Here is a 16,281-nt window from a genome sequence, read left to right as displayed (position 1 = left end):
ACAAGCGGTAAAAAATCCAATTACTGCAAAAAACTTGGTTTTTCGTTATGATATTCCTTACTCAAAATTGTAGTCATAATATCATTAGTTCTAAAAATGTGATATAAAGCCGTTGCGGCTCAGGCTATAGAACATCCGCCTTTCGCTGAGGGGAACCAGGTTCGAATTCCAGTGATGGATAATCATACTTTCATATTATGGGTAGTCATCGGCTTTTCACAGTAATTAATAAACAGTAATTTCCAGTTTCAGCGTCTCTTGCTACAGTTACACCTAAATATCTACGCATTTGGAAAGTTATTTCTGTTATTCTTCCACGTATTCAAATCAGGAAAATAGTTCAAATAAATATTTTACAAAAACATTTCTATTAACGAACTTCAATATAATCGAAGCTTTATTTGATTCTTAAAACTGAAAAGAACGCGAGTTCAGTTAATATTAACTCATAAAAAAAATTACAAAATTAAAAATGTTTTTGTTACTTTTAGAAAGCTGATCTTTCAACACATTTTAAAAATAAAACTTTTTTTTTTGTATGACATATCCATTCAAAATAATCAGTTTGAAGAAAAAATAAACAGAAACTTAAAAAAAATGAAGAAAAATAAATAAATAATAATTGAAAAGGAGATTTGGGAAAAAGATATAAAAATCTCTTTATTCCCGCTTTAAAATAGTTAAGGAGAAAATTGTTCAATGGGGGGAAAAATAAGCGATCTTCACAAGCCGATTGTTAGTTTGAATGCCAGGAAGTTCCACTGTCAAGATGAGCACGCCTTTGATTTATTAGTGACGTGGGGGATACTCTTGCCAGCTGTGAAGCAAATGACCAAAGATAGCCCCCAACAAAATGGGTGAGTTCATTTGCGAATGAAAAACTAAGGATGTTTACAGTGGTAAATTTTCTTCTGCTTGGGTCTTTAAAGAGTTAAAGAGAACCGATAAAATTTCACTGTTAAAATGAAGCAAAAAGAAGTTAATGTATCTATAGATAGAATAAAGCCCTATTTTTCGGACAATTCTACAGAATCTGAAAAGACTTCAGAAACACCTTTACTGGTTGAAAATAATTTTGGGCCTATTTCATCGTCTACAATTTCTAGAGGTGCTACAGAGCAAGGCAACGGAAACAAAAGAGTGAAGCTTGTTATTCCACCCCAAGTGACTAGATCTGGACGTACAGTGCGCATTCCAGCACGTTACACATGAGGTTCTTCATCGTTCGAGTAACTCACTAGGGGGGGGGGAGTGCTGTGGTGCGCAAGAGCAATAACATAACAAGCATTTATATTTAGTTTTATGAAAAATAACAACAACGTTGCTAAGACAACTCAATAATAATAATTACTATATTGGCGTTCCAGACATTGGGATTTAAAAGTAATAATGGATTTATATATTTTATATTAACTTGTAAATAACTGTGTATATTAAATGTTGTGATGTCTCCAATTTACTTCGTTTTTATTTATCCAAAATCGCACATAGTAGGAAGATAAAAAACCTTCCCTTACATGTTATTTTAAGTTGATATCGAAGAGATTCTCACACGCTTTTAAGGGATGAAGTAAAATCTAAACCTCAATAAATAATATTGGTCTAGTATAGTAAGGGTCCAAAAACATTTGTTTTACGTCTGAAGCAAGCCCTACCATAATTTTACACAAGAATTTTGCTAAATTGTAAGATATTATGTGCTTGTGGGCATCGTATTTTTTGTTAAATAATGTACCTATTATATGATTGTTAGTATATGGCAACGAGTAGAGTTCTGTGGTTGCCATGGTGATAGTTTTGGAATGTAAATAGTTTTTTGAATGAGTGCAAGATTTGTCTTCGGAACGGTGATGCTATAATTTGTTGTTGAGTTAATAAATCGTCTTTTTATTAAACTTAATGGTAGAGTTTTCTTAATTATTTGATTTGAAGTCCCTTGAGTTTTATTTGAGGTCATTTTCAATTTTGTATTTTTTTAGACAAATAGTTTAAATATACGATAAATTGGATTCACAGGTCTGAATTGGCATATAGTTTAGTTCTTCAATTCACTTTAGAGTATGTGTAGCTCCTTCATTTTAGTGTATGCATAAACTGGAAATGAATGAGCTTAAATATGATTTTTATTAAAATATAAATGATAAAGGACGAAAAAATAAAAAACGAGAATGATAAAACGTAAGAAACATGTTCTTCCTATTTTGAATTTAGTTATTTTTATACGTTGCGAAATACTGATACAATTTTCAATAAATGCATATCATTTTCATTATTTGTTCATTTTATTGGAAAGAAAACTGTTTTGAATTTTCATAAAAATAATGGAAATATTAAATAAATAATGGATATAAACTGGACTTGAATTTAATTGCAGGTTTCGAAAATCATAAATGTTTAAAAAAAAGTCCGAACTCTCGGAACCTCTGTGTTCCTTACATGGAACTTCAGGGTTCCGCGCAACACCGTTTGGGAACAGCTGACATAAACAATAATATGCTTTCATGAAAACCGAAAATCTCCCTCCACGTCTTTCGAAAATGAGACTTTCGACTTTTTGTCTTTTAGATTTGACAAAAATATATTTATTTTCTTCTTTTCAGTTCATTTAAAAAAAAATTAATGCAAAGAAGAAATAAAATAAAGAAATTTCTATTTTATTCTATTCATTTGAAGATGGAATTAGCACATTGTTGATACTTAAGATGATAGCATGCCTAAATAAGGAGATGAAATGAGATCAATCGTAAATATAAACATCATATTAAGATCATAATAATTAGATAATAACTTAACTAAATAAGGAGGTGAAATAAGATCAATAGTAAATAGTATGAGCGTCATATTAAGATAATAATAGTAAGATAATAACTTACCTAAATAAGGAGGTGAAACGAGATCAATTGTAAATATAAACGTCATATTAAGATCATAATAATTAGATAATAACTTAACTAAATAAGGAGGTGAAATAAGATCAATAGTAAATATGAGCGTCATATTAAGATAATGATAATAGTAAGATAATAACTTACCTAAAAAAGGAGGTGAAACGAGATCAATCGTAAATATGAACGTCATATCAAGAGATTTGAGCAGATTTTCCAATTTCTTGTTGTATACGTTGAGGGTGAAGCACAGACCCGACGAAGTCAGAATGGGTTCGAAAATTTCACAGCAATTGAAATCGTAAATGAAAATTACGCAGCTCCGAAAGAAATTTTCACACCTAAAAAGAATACAGTCTCACAAATTGCTTAATTATCTGTCATAATTTCCCCACAGTAACACTTTGAAATCACACTTAAGTTAAAGAATTTTTAAAGGTTTTTAAAATTTAAACAAAACCAAGCAAATTAATCACATTTTTTTTGTGAAAAATTATGTATTTAAATCACAACATATATCTAATTCGAAGTTGTCTATGAGAACAGCATGCATCGAATATGGTTGTTGCTGTTGTCTTATGCCAATAAGGCAAAGTTAGTGCGCTAGTTTTTCGCTATCTATAGCCAAGAATTCGACTTCTGTCACACATGTATGTCGCAGCCCGTTTATAGGGTGAACCCATTCATTCATTCACAAATCGCAATTTCGACCTTAAACAGAGAACGACTAATCTCCAATTCAGTACCCCCTGAATTATTTATTTGTTATGGGAACATGAAGGACTTTGAGATCCGAAAGATTTAAGGTGCACCAATTACCATTTACTACACGGGGAGTCTTTGCCCGTTGGAGATCGAACTCACGACCGTTTGGATATGGGATTAACACCCTTCCAACCAGGCTGTCCCGACCATTTAATGCTATATTTTATTTAAATATAATTTGCGTTTTATTTAAATATAGAGAAACGAAACAATTAAGCGAAGTTTATGGTTAGAGAAGAGAAGATTGTGACAAGTTAATTTCTATTCTCTAAATTGGTAAAGATGCATGATCAAACTCAAAAATTCTTTGAAGTTTTGAAATGCTGTTTTATTTTCTTATAATTGCTTCATAATGTAAACGAATAAGATTAATCTGTAGCGTAACTACCACTACAAACATTCAATTCGTATGCTCCAGTATATAAGAGATGTTAATTTGATTCTATATATTGAGGTAACTTTTGATAGCTGGTAGACATTGTCGGTAGCCTGCATTCACATTGGTGACCCAGACGTAATCTGAACACGCCTACCTCGACTGAAGCATTAACTTCGATTTGAACGCATCTAGTTTGATGCATGTTCACAGTGAATAGTTGACTTGCTATTTGTATCTGTGACATAGTTCTCCTTCTCGCTGTTGCTACTCAGTTTCGTTTACGCGCAAGGGGGGCCCTGTATCCTCTCTACAGCCAATAGAAAGCGTCAGTGATGAAGTAGATCATGACGTCAGCCATCATCCCCTCCCTCTCAGTGTCCCAAACATTGTCTTGAACTGAATCCTTCCCATTGTTTCTATGTATAACGTATCCCATTGATCGTAAAGTGATATATGATTCTCGTCAAATTTTTTTACGAAATACTTCATTTAATTACATTAAGGAGCTAGTTTGGATCGAAAATAATTGATTTGATGCAATAGATTCATTCATTTTTAGTTTAAGGTTAATTAAATTCTGAAGTAAAAATTAAGGACTGGTTATTAGTTTCGATTTCTGTCATTTCAATATTTGATTAAAAGATATTGGTGAAACGTTAACATTATTCTCAATTCTTTTTATCATAAATTTAATTAATGTTTGTTTATTTTGAAATTTATGTAACTTTTAGGATATTTTTCTCCTACTTGAATTTAAGATAAATTTTTAATGCAAATATTATAATGCAAAGATTCAAAACTGTATTTAATACTGTACCAAGTAGTCTCAACTCACTTCAAAAAGACTGGCATTAAACAACATTTAACAATTTATTTAATGATTTTGAGTGCTTGTGAGGTATAAAACCAGTAAATAAAGAATAGAGATTGGCTGAATAAGTATTCGCTAAACTTTCCACAAAATTGCAAAGTTTTGTATTCACATTTAAGTGTTTCCTTTAGTTTTGTTAAAAATGAATATTTACTTGTTTCTTTTTGTAATCCATTTCAATTCACTAATACGTCAGATAGTTAGTTTTATAATCCTAGCTCATTTAAGTTTTTTTTTAGTTACTTATGGTAATATATTACTTAAAGTTCAAATGGTTTGCTTACATTTATAATAAGAAATCTATTTAATATACGATCTTTCATGCGTTTTTTGGATCTAAAAGTGTTTCTTTTCTTTAAAATTGTAATTAAATTAATTAAAAAAATTGATTAAAATTAAATTTGAAGAGAAGGTAATGGCAGTTTATTTACAAAATTTAAGCTTTGAATCTTTTAATGTGATTTAATTTAAGTATGAATTATGGAATTAAGTATGAAGTAATTATGGAAAAATAAAAATATATTTCTCATATTTTTGCAAGGTTATTTTGAGGAATCTCAACTTGAAGTAAATAGGGAAGACATTTTTCAGTACTAACATTTTTCAGTGTTCCAAATTCCTTAAAAACTCAACCAAATGACTAAAAGGAGTAAGTTGTCCAAAACCAGGATAAATTTTAGATGAGCTTATATCTAATGCAATTATAAATTTACTGATTCTTCTTCATTTGCTTGTCTATTTTTTACCACGTTTATATAATTTTGCCTTCGTGTATGTCTGTCCGGGTGGAATTTTGTAATCGATTTTAAACTAACTTCCCGACTAGCTACAAACTTCAAATTTGGCACATAGTTCAGAATTGGATGACAATGCATGAAAATGAAGAGAAAAAAGACATACAAAGTAAAATAAAATTAAAATTTAAAAAGAAACTATTTTCGAGATTGTCTTTTGTTGTCGATTCCATTATTTCAAATTAGTATTACATGCCAGGTGAAAAGATTTTTATTGTCGGAGTATTTTTATTGGCTGAAAAATCACGTGGTAAGATCCAGTTTTTCCTCATTCAGGGGCCCTACCATGAACTACCGGGAATGGAATGAAGATTCCCGGCTGGAAAGTGAAACTGGGAAAGTTTGGTTCCATGAATGCTCAATACCGTACCATGAACACTCCCTTGGAATCAGACATTCCACGATAACTCGCTCTCAGGGCGTGGCTAAAATTTAACCAATCACACAATTTACTTTAGATTTTCTTTTTGAGTTTGGCAGCAGTAGCATGAGTAAAACGAAACGAGCTTCTGCTATTTAGATAATATTTTTGACTACTTATTGTTTTATTTTTATAATGTTTTTTGTTTTCATTAGACTAAAAAAACATGAACTGCGAATACTTTGAAATATTCTTCAATTTATTATACATATAGTTTTATTAATTAGAAACTGTCATATTTATCATGTATAATTCATAAAATAAAATCCTTTTTTCATAATAAATATTTCTGATATATCCCTTAATACGTTTCATTATTTATTTTAAATATTTTTTAAAAAGCACAACTCTTAAAATTCATATTTTAATGAATTAAGATTAAAAATTTTGTGCCTGAGAACTGCAAGTAGATAGATTACTAATTATACTAGTTTTTAAATCTAAACTAATTTCCAGAAAGAATTCAAATTTTATCAGACAAAACAATTAACGCTTACCTTGATCTCTTTGAAATTAATTTAATTTCAGAAAAGTTCATTAGTTTTCAATTAAAATTGTAACAATATGAATGACTAAAAAGTTACTACTTTGCTTATTACTTTGGTTTATTTGTTACATTATAAAAGTGACTGTTTTTACTGATGGTTAAATAAATATGTTCACAAGAAATTAATTTCTAGATCTGCGTAAAATTTTTTTCGTGACTTGTAAAATCATTTTACGTATGAAATACTTAAAAATTATAGTTCAGGGAACTACATCCGCAGCTTTTATAGTATATATTTTAATGGAAGAATGAGAATAAAAATTTTTAAAATGAGTAAGAGAAGAAATAAATACAAATTTCATAAATATTTTTTGAAACGTTTTTATTCTTTTTTGTATTTCTTATTATAAATAAATTGTTTACTTTATAATACATCATGCCTGTAAAAAATTCTTTTAAATGTGCTGCCATTGGTGTATAGTATAAAGAACTATCGTTCGAAAGGAAGTTAAATATTGTTGAATTAAAAGTTCATCGAAAGAAAATTAAAATAAGAAATGATTGGAACTTCAGAAAAAGGTATTGGCCAAGTTTTGGCCAAAGGTATTGGCCATCCCGTAATAATAACATAGAAATAGTAACAATTATTATATAATGAGAGCATAATTATTTTTAGTTTGCCGTAATTTCTTAGTTAACTCAGAAAGTATCTTTTCGTTCACACATACTAATGAAACAAAACATTTCTCTTTTAATTATCGTCTTGAAAATGGCTCGGGCACGTTTGTCTTTTAGAAATTTTGTTATCTTCTCTTATGAAATAGAAAAAAATTAAGACATTCATCGACGAAATATCGTATTTAGTCCTTAAAAATTCATCATTCCCTCCTTGGAACGACGATTCCAGGTGCCGGAGACTGGTTGGAATGAAAACCGGTTGTTTCTTGATACGAAACTCTTTCCAAGGTGTTCGTGGTGGGGAAAAATAATTCCCGTTGGAACGTGACGTCATTCCCAGATGGAATTTCATTCCATGGAGCTCATGGTAGGGTTCCAGATTGTTTTGGTTGTCATCAGCATAAAACTAATGAAAGTCGTAAAGGTATTGTTTTTCTATAAAGAGTTTTGTATCCCTAATTTAAATTGAAAGTTCTATTATTTTAGTAGTGGTCTTTTAGTAGTCTTGACTACTCTTGACTAAGAAAAATAATCTAAATAAAAATATATATTTTTAAAAACCACGTTTTTTGTAGTGAAGAATAATAATTGAAAAGTAATAATTTTTAAAAATATAAAATAAAAATTAAAGATTAAAAAAAATTATAATTCAAAATAAAAAATAATATTTTTAAAAACCACGTTTTTGTAGTGGAGAATAATAATTTAAAAAAAATTGAAAAAAGAAAAACGTGGGGCGCATGAAATACATAACAGTACATATACACATACATATACACATTTTCTTACTCATACACATGCACAGCCACATATACATCCATATACATATGCATGTACGCAAACATATTCCACATCCACATTCAGATACAATTACAATTACAGATATACATACACATATTCTCAAGAGCACACATACACACACTAATATAACATTACTGCTATGTATTTCATGCGCCCCACGTTTTTCGTTTTTCAAATTTTTTTTAAAATTATTATTCTCAACTACAAAAACGTGGTTTTTAAAAATATTATTTTTCATTTTTTTAATTTTATTATTATTAAGGAACCAAAAATGTGTATAAACTGTTTCTATCTAGTAATGAATAATATTTTTATTTTAAATAACAATAATTATAATTTTTGTAATGAATTTGTGCAAGTAAATTTCGAAAAATAATTGAATCGATGTAAGCAAACACGCTTTTCTTTACGGATTATCTTAGTGGCCAAATTTTGTGTTTCTTCCACATTGGGAAAAGCTTTTACTCCGAAATGGCGGATAAGTCGGCTTTTCTTATTCAGGGGAGCTATTTTGAAATTTGTTCAAAATTTCCTTATTCAGAGACGCTATTTTTTGTGACGTGAAGTGACTTAAGGGCTAACCCTGTCTATAGCAATTAAGGATCGACCATGCCTACAACCGTGATCTTAATACACCTCTCTCGACTTCTCGTAAAATGGCAATGAAATAACTAGTGGTATCCATTTATTAAATCCGATTATAGATAAAATTTTGGTCGGAGAGTAATGTTGCGTAGCTATCACTACTATTCCCATTTTCTAGTGTATAAGACATGCTAACTCGGTTCTATCTTTTGATAGATAAAGGTTGACATTGTTGGTATCCTGCACCCCCTTATCCTTTATGATTTGGTTGAGTATTATTACTTGAAAGGATTCTTTTGTGATAAAGAGAGAAAAAGAAGCTATTAGATTTTCCCTGCACAATTTTTTAAAAAGAAATATAAATACAGACGCCTGTATGAAGTAGAAATAAACCTAAAATAAAAACATACCTGACGCTGTTTTCGAAAAGAAAGTTCCTTAAGTTAAAGTTCTTGTGCATCTTTTTCAATTCCTGATATCGCTTTTCGGCATTCTCAAGTTTCATTTTGAATTCATCCAATGTTGGATTTCGTGCAACATTGGTCAAAGCATCAGGATCAACCAATTCCGCAATCATAGATATTTCTTGTGGGCTCAAAGACATAAAAGGATATCCTAGACTAATCGAGGCATATTCTACAAGGCTTAAGAAAGTATCATTGATATCTGCAAAAGAATAAAACGATATCGTGTCAAATTTTCAGTTGCTTTTACAAATTCAGGACTAGCGCAATATGTTCTATCACAGTTAATTAAAAGGAAAGTTTAGATAGGGGCATGATTAATTTTGATAGCTATTTCAAACTTCATTAGTTTTAAAAGTATTTTATATTTTTGGAGACATTATGAGGCATTTTTAGAAGATTTCTTTTCGACTGTTTTGCACTTAAGATTTTTTTTTACAAATTTTTGTGTCTGTGTAGATTTTTTATAACCGCAAACCGGGGAGAGTCTACCCATCCAGGGGCGAGTCTACCCATTTAAGTTTTATTTAATTTTCACTATTTTAAATTGCAAATAAAATTTTTTTTACCGACGGAGACCTTAGTTCAGACTCTAAGGAAGATGGCGCTGTAGTAGTTTGATCCGTTTTTATTTATTTGGTGTCTTTTTAACCGATCTGTTCAAACGTCGTTTGAGAGATTTGTATTGAAAATCAGCAAACTTTTAGTTGGTGCTCCGTAAGTATATTATTATTATTACTATTTTCCCTTTGGTTAAGTGATAAACTTATCTAAGACTAAGATTACATTAATTTTATATGAAAAAACAAAACAAAACAAAAAGAATGTAAGTTTTGCTGTTGTAAACAAAAAGCCAGAATTCGCGGGGCGAGTCTACCCATTCGTATTTAGTTTTAATAAAGCATAATAATATAATTTAGAACTTTGTTTATATTAAAATTAAGTCATTTCAAATGAATTTGAGTATATTATTTTAATTCTGCATTGATAAATTTATCATTAATAAGAAAATTTATAGGTTAAATACAAATGCAAATATAAAATATGTTTATTTTACCTATTTTTTCAATTTTTATATTACAAAATTAACTTTTTTTATTTAATGCAAGTTAAATAAATTATTATTTATAAATTATTATTACCTCCCAAAGGAATGGGAAAAGGATTTTTCATGATTCCCAATGTTTGAATTTCGATTTTGTTAATAATCTTTAATTATTATTATTTATTAATTATTTAATTGTAAATTTATATTAATTTTAATTTATTTTTATCAACAATAATCAGAAAAAAATGTTATTTTATAATGTTAATGATTATAAAAACAAAACTGTGATCAAAATGTGATAATCGATCAAATACTCAATTTGTGTTATTTTATGAATAAAAAAATGGAATATATAATAAAGTTATGAATTTTACTTCATAAATATCCTATATAGTAACTAAAATAACAATTTAATAGTAAAATTTGATTATTTACAATGTTAACATTCATTTTAGTAGAATGGGTAGACTCGCCCCATACGAGAGATTTGTCAGCAGTTCTATAAAAATATACAGTAACAGCGTAACTGTTAATATTTTCTAAAATCGATTTCACAGCTTTAAAGAGGGATAAATAGCGATTCCGAAACACCTATTAAAAGCCTTTTTTCTTTAATATTTACAAAAGTTTGACCACTTGAAAGTTGACAAACTGAAAAAATGGGTAGACTCGCCCTGGTTTACGATTAATAATAATTACGATAAATACGATTAATACGATAAAGACTCGCCCCATACGAGAGATTTGTCAGCAGTTCTATAACAATATACAGTAACAGCGTAACTGTTAATATTTTTTAAAATCGATTTCACAGCTTTAAAGAGGGATAAATAGCGATTCCGAAACACCTATTAAAAGCCTTTTTTCTTTAATATTTACAAAAGTTTGACCACTTGAAAGTTGACAAACTGAAAAAATGGGTAGACTCGCCCTGGTTTACGGAATTCCTGAACCATTTATGCCAGTATGTAAGAATCCTGAAAATTGGATAACGGTTGTAAAGGACAAATTTTAGTGCCCTAGCTTAAAAGTCGTCAAAAGTTATAAATTTGTTTGTTCGAGAGGAACGAGTGACGAATAATTTTCCTCATAGAATTATCTTTAAACATTGTGGCAGCAATTAAAAATGCTAATGAATCCCTTTTTTTTTTGTAATTTAAAATATAACATCAGTGATGTATGCTATGTTATAGTTCTATTAAAATTAAATCATTATTAAAAAAAATTAACTCATTATTACGGCTTTTAATAATGATTTAATTTCTTTTTCATTATGCCGTGTACACTGTTAAAAGTTTCATTCTAAAATTATGGTAAAGTAACTGGCAGCTGTCTGTCCATCCGATTAACCGTAAAGTTTACGTTAAGGAACAATTTTTTCCCTTTATGGTTTTGAAACCATTTGCAAAAAGTATGGCTATAAAACCATGAATGCAAAACTATACGGTTTTTTAACCATTTACAACTAGTATTTTTCAAAAACGTAAAAAAAAAATTGATTGTTTAACTGGACATAGGAGCTCGGCTTCTCGTAAGGTAATGGGCATTGGAGAGTGCCGGACTCTGGAAATTCTTCATACGTTGAAGGGAATGGAGGAAATATTGTGGTGTCAACACTAGGACTCGAATTCCAGTTCTGCTGGTCATGACGCAGTTGCGAAGAACTAAGTAGATTCATTAGGTGGTTCTAGTTGGTGCGATAAAATTCTGCTTGCTTAAGTGAAAGTAGTTAATAAACAGTTTTTCTCAAACTTAGCTGATTGAATACCATTTTATTTACGGTTATTTGACAGTTTTGATTAAATATGGGAAAATAACCACTCAATAAATTGTTATTTAACCATTTTTTTTCGAGAAATTTCTAACAGTGTTTAAACACAAGCAAAATAAGCGTGAATGGCATGTGGAGATGATGCAACCGTATTAGTATTTTAAAATAAATCTGAAATCAGTTGTGTTAATTTTTCTTAAATGTATGTTTGACCTTTGAAACATTTTTCTATAAACCTAAATAATGTAAAATCGATTCCAATTGAAATAATAAAATGAGTTATTCACAACAATATGTCATTTTAAATGAAATTTGAAATGACAACAATATCATTTTAAATGAAATTTAAAATGACAACAATATCATTTTAAATGATATTTAAAATGACAACAATATCATTTTAAATGAAATTAATATAACTAGGTAGTATAAGTGTTGAAACATTACCTATTTTATAAGAAGGGTTCCTGCATACTGTTACACGAGGGTATTCTGGAAAGTAATCGGGATCTTCATCTCGTCCACTGGAGTATTCTTTATTTATGGTGCTTATGATGGTCGATTCTTTGCTGAATGCTTCTTGAAGAAGAGATGATACTCCTATTGTTACTGATAAGAAGCACAGTACCATCAGGATCCTGCAAGAAAAATATCAGCTCAGGGTGCCCTCTAAAATATCTCTTTTTCTTCTATTTTCTATTTTTCGATCAATGGCAACTTCTTTACCGATTGATATTTAAAGTTGAGCTAAGTTTCTACACGTAAGTTAGAATGATAATTAACGTGGAGTTAATTAAATACGGAACCGCATAGCTCATCGAATTTATTGAAATATAATTCTTTCTTGTCTTTGTCTTTCACTTGACTTAGATTTATTATTTGTTTATGCGTTTTACAGTAACCATGATATATGTTTGTTCTTTGTACCTGGCAACTTCAACGCATAATTAGTTTGTTTGCGTTCTACATGGCTTCATGCGTGTCCTTGTGCTAAGTAATCAATATATATATATATATATATATATATATATATATATATATATATATATATATATATATATATATATATATATATATATATATATATATATATATATATATATATATATATATATATATATATATATATATACTGCAAGAATTGAAATCTTCCTGTAAGAATATAGAACGTGCCCAGAGAATTGATACTTGACGGGATTGGCTTACTCGAAGTAGAATGAAAATGACAGTTGTCACCATAGGTTTCACCCACTTTCACCATACGTTAATAAGCATATTAAAAATATATATATATCATAACGGTACTCATTTTATTTAAGCTTTACCGATCTATACAACTTTTTTATGAACATTTTTTCAATTGTTTGTTAGATATTTGGGAAAAAACCGGAAAGCACCTTATGTTATGTCATGCTTTTTGACCTAGCAGGAGCTGACGCTCACTTTCCCTGAGAAGGAAGAACATTGACACATTTCCAAAGAGGTTATATATATATATATATATATATATATATATATATATATATATATATATATATATATATATATATATATATATATATATATATATATATATATATATATATATATATATATATATATATATATAAGCATACATAATACATGTACGCAATCGTAACTTATTTCTCTTTACATTTTCGGTATTAAATATTATAAACTACTATAGAACTTACGAGTAGAATATCCTTGTTATTTTTGTGGAATTTCTTGGCGAGCAAACTCGGGACGCGCCATGTAAACTGGACGTTTGGCCAAACACAACCACTAGCTCTCTCTCTTTCTTTGGATTTCCACATGTCCTTGTATGTTTTTCTACTACTCTTGCCGGTTTTAGTTTAGGTGTCTTAACCTCTCCGTCACTAGACATACCATTGAGCTTCCAATCCATTAGAGATCTTTCATTCCAGTGATATGAGCTTCCACTTTCACTTTTTATACTCATTAATATTTCTATAAAAAATCATATGATATTAATAAATGCCAAGAACAGTTTTGATCAGAACATATTTGATCTTTCCGTAATCCAATTTTTGATTAATTTCCAATCAGAGTACTTTAAAATAATTGTATTAAAGGCATGGAATTTCGAAAATCGTTTCATCCCACCGTTTGACTAACTCTTTCTACCCGTTTAATCAGATCAACTCTTCGCAGGCGTTAAGTAATTATTGCCCGTTTGGCGATTGCGCATTAGAGACCTTTTTAAGAGGAAGGAAGAAGTTAAGGGGGGGGGGGACTATCAATTCTGATGCAATATAAAACAACACTTTTTTTTGTAGAAAATCATTATTAAAATATTTCCTCTGTTCAGTTCACTTCTCTTATTCGTTTAACCAACCAGATCAACATTTCGCGAGCATTAAGTAATTATTGGAGATCACGCAGAGAAAGTAGAGACTTTTCAAGAGGACGGAAGAAGTTTAGACTATCCATCGAAGACTCTGCCATCCTACGAAATAATTTTTTCTTGCAAACAATATGCTTATTTTATAACTGTTGTACACCTAACTTTTTAAATTGAAAATTATTCATTTCTTTAAATATTTTTTTCAAAATTTGCAAATTTTACCGAATTGACAATTTTTTTTAAAAACCGCATGATATCTTCCTAAATGTTTTAGCTTTATATCCATTTGAAAGCCCAGATAATTCTTTACTGGATGACAGAATGTTTACTTTAAAACTATAGTTTTGCTTTTCGAGTTTAAGACGCTCAAACTTTGACTTTCTTATTTTCTTTGGCAAAGAAAAAAAGCTATAGAAAACACTCTTAACCAAAAAAATTTTTTTCGCAAAATCTTTCACGTTTTATGTAACGTTTACTCAAGTACTTTTAAAAAATTTGTTCCGGTTTTAATGATGACCAACAATAAATAACAGCCCGAGGTATTTTAAGCCTCGATACAAAAAATCTAAAAAATTATTAGGCCTAAGTATCCAGGTTCTATACTTTTATATTTTTTTCCCGAAGCACGCAGCAAGGCTATGGAAAATTTAAATCACAGCTTTTCTTCAATTGCCAAATTAAGTACCGGGATAACCTGTTTGGTAGGGCACTGGGCCCATGTCCAATAGTTCATGGGTTCGCAAAGTCTTCCATGTTCCCATAACAAATCATTACCTCTGGGGGTACAGATCCAGGAGTTTCCTCGTCTTCTGGAGTGGTTCAAAATTACAAGGCAACAGAGTTGAACATTAGTAGACGTAAACCCAAATAATTGGGTCGGCTGTTTAACGACGGATATAAAATAAAATAAAATAAAATTGTCAAATTATAAATTAAAGAGCATTTACCTGTATAGTATTTTCGTCTACTATGTTAATATTTTAATGCAGACAACGGGCAAGTATAACATCCATAAATAAAGAAGTATAATCATAGTCTTATAAAACGTATTTTACTTTACGCTTATTAATAGTCTCTGATATTTTTCTCATGGAAAACAGTTGCCAATTTTCGATATTAGAAAATGCCTATTTCATGGAGCTTCTTCTGTTTTAACTCAGTTTACTCTACATTTCATCTCAAAATTTTGAGGGAGAATAATAGGTTGATTGAACAAATGAACATTCCTTATAATTAGCAGCTGACAATCAAGTCTGTTATTGATAATATGTTTAAATAAGTGACACGTGTATTGGCATAAGTTACAGAACTAATTAATGGGATGATGATGGCCATAACAAGTTTTTGGCATGTCATAACGCTGTCGTACACGTTGCGTGCACAATCCTAATAATGTTCAGTGGTGAGAGGAAGCATCTAAACAAGTTGAAAGCTGGTATTGGTTATCGATGCAATAATTATGTAAATAATTAAAAATTTATAAAATACAAAATGGGGATTGAGTATGTTAAACTTCACTAATTATATGACGCAGATCGATTTTTCTTTATTTCATCGCAGCTAATCAATACTATTGTAGTTCGTCTTTGAGAAATTATGCTAAAATTGCTATTACCTTAGCTCTGTACTTGATAACGTTAAAATAAATGCAATTGGTCATAACAAACTTTCTGGTCTTAATGATAGGTTTTTTTCGTCTTAACCCTAAATAGCTTATATCAGTGTTACTTTGGTACTAATCATGCAATTCATAGTCTACGTATTAAAGACGTGCTTATTTTTTTTATTTACCCTTTATCTATGTCATACAAAACAGTACATTTTAAGGGAAGTACTTATTTTTTTTTATTAAACTATAGATAGTAGATAAAATGTAGTGTATGTATTCTTTGTACATACTATTGTGTTGTGAGAACATATCAGCTCCCGAAATTGGCAAAAGTCATCAGTTTAATTTTAATGGT

The 16,281-nt window shown here is 29.6% G+C and overlaps 1 protein-coding gene across 2 annotated transcripts in view; it reads right to left on the bottom strand.

Moving 5' to 3' along the window:
- Positions 1 to 13,956, bottom strand: part of LOC107442552 (uncharacterized) — a 37,004-nt gene extending 23,048 nt beyond the window's left edge. For both annotated transcript variants that reach the window (XM_071186718.2, XM_087150527.1), the window contains exons 1-4: positions 13,644 to 13,956; positions 12,397 to 12,587; positions 9,077 to 9,332; positions 3,033 to 3,226 (exon numbers count right to left, since the gene is read on the bottom strand). In XM_071186718.2, the coding sequence (XP_071042819.2) occupies positions 3,033 to 3,226; positions 9,077 to 9,332; positions 12,397 to 12,587; positions 13,644 to 13,912 (910 nt within the window). In that variant the 5' untranslated portion in view covers positions 13,913 to 13,956. The remainder of the gene's footprint in view (positions 1 to 3,032; positions 3,227 to 9,076; positions 9,333 to 12,396; positions 12,588 to 13,643) is intronic.
- Between the last annotated feature and the right edge of the window lie 2,325 nt (positions 13,957 to 16,281).

This window comes from Parasteatoda tepidariorum, chromosome 9 (assembly GCF_982258835.1).
Source record: "Parasteatoda tepidariorum strain Cologne lab strain chromosome 9, Ptep-v5.0, whole genome shotgun sequence".
Taxonomy (NCBI): Eukaryota; Metazoa; Arthropoda; class Arachnida; order Araneae; family Theridiidae; genus Parasteatoda; species Parasteatoda tepidariorum.
Note: the sequence above shows the minus strand (reverse complement) of the source record. Positions and strands in the feature narration are given on the sequence as shown.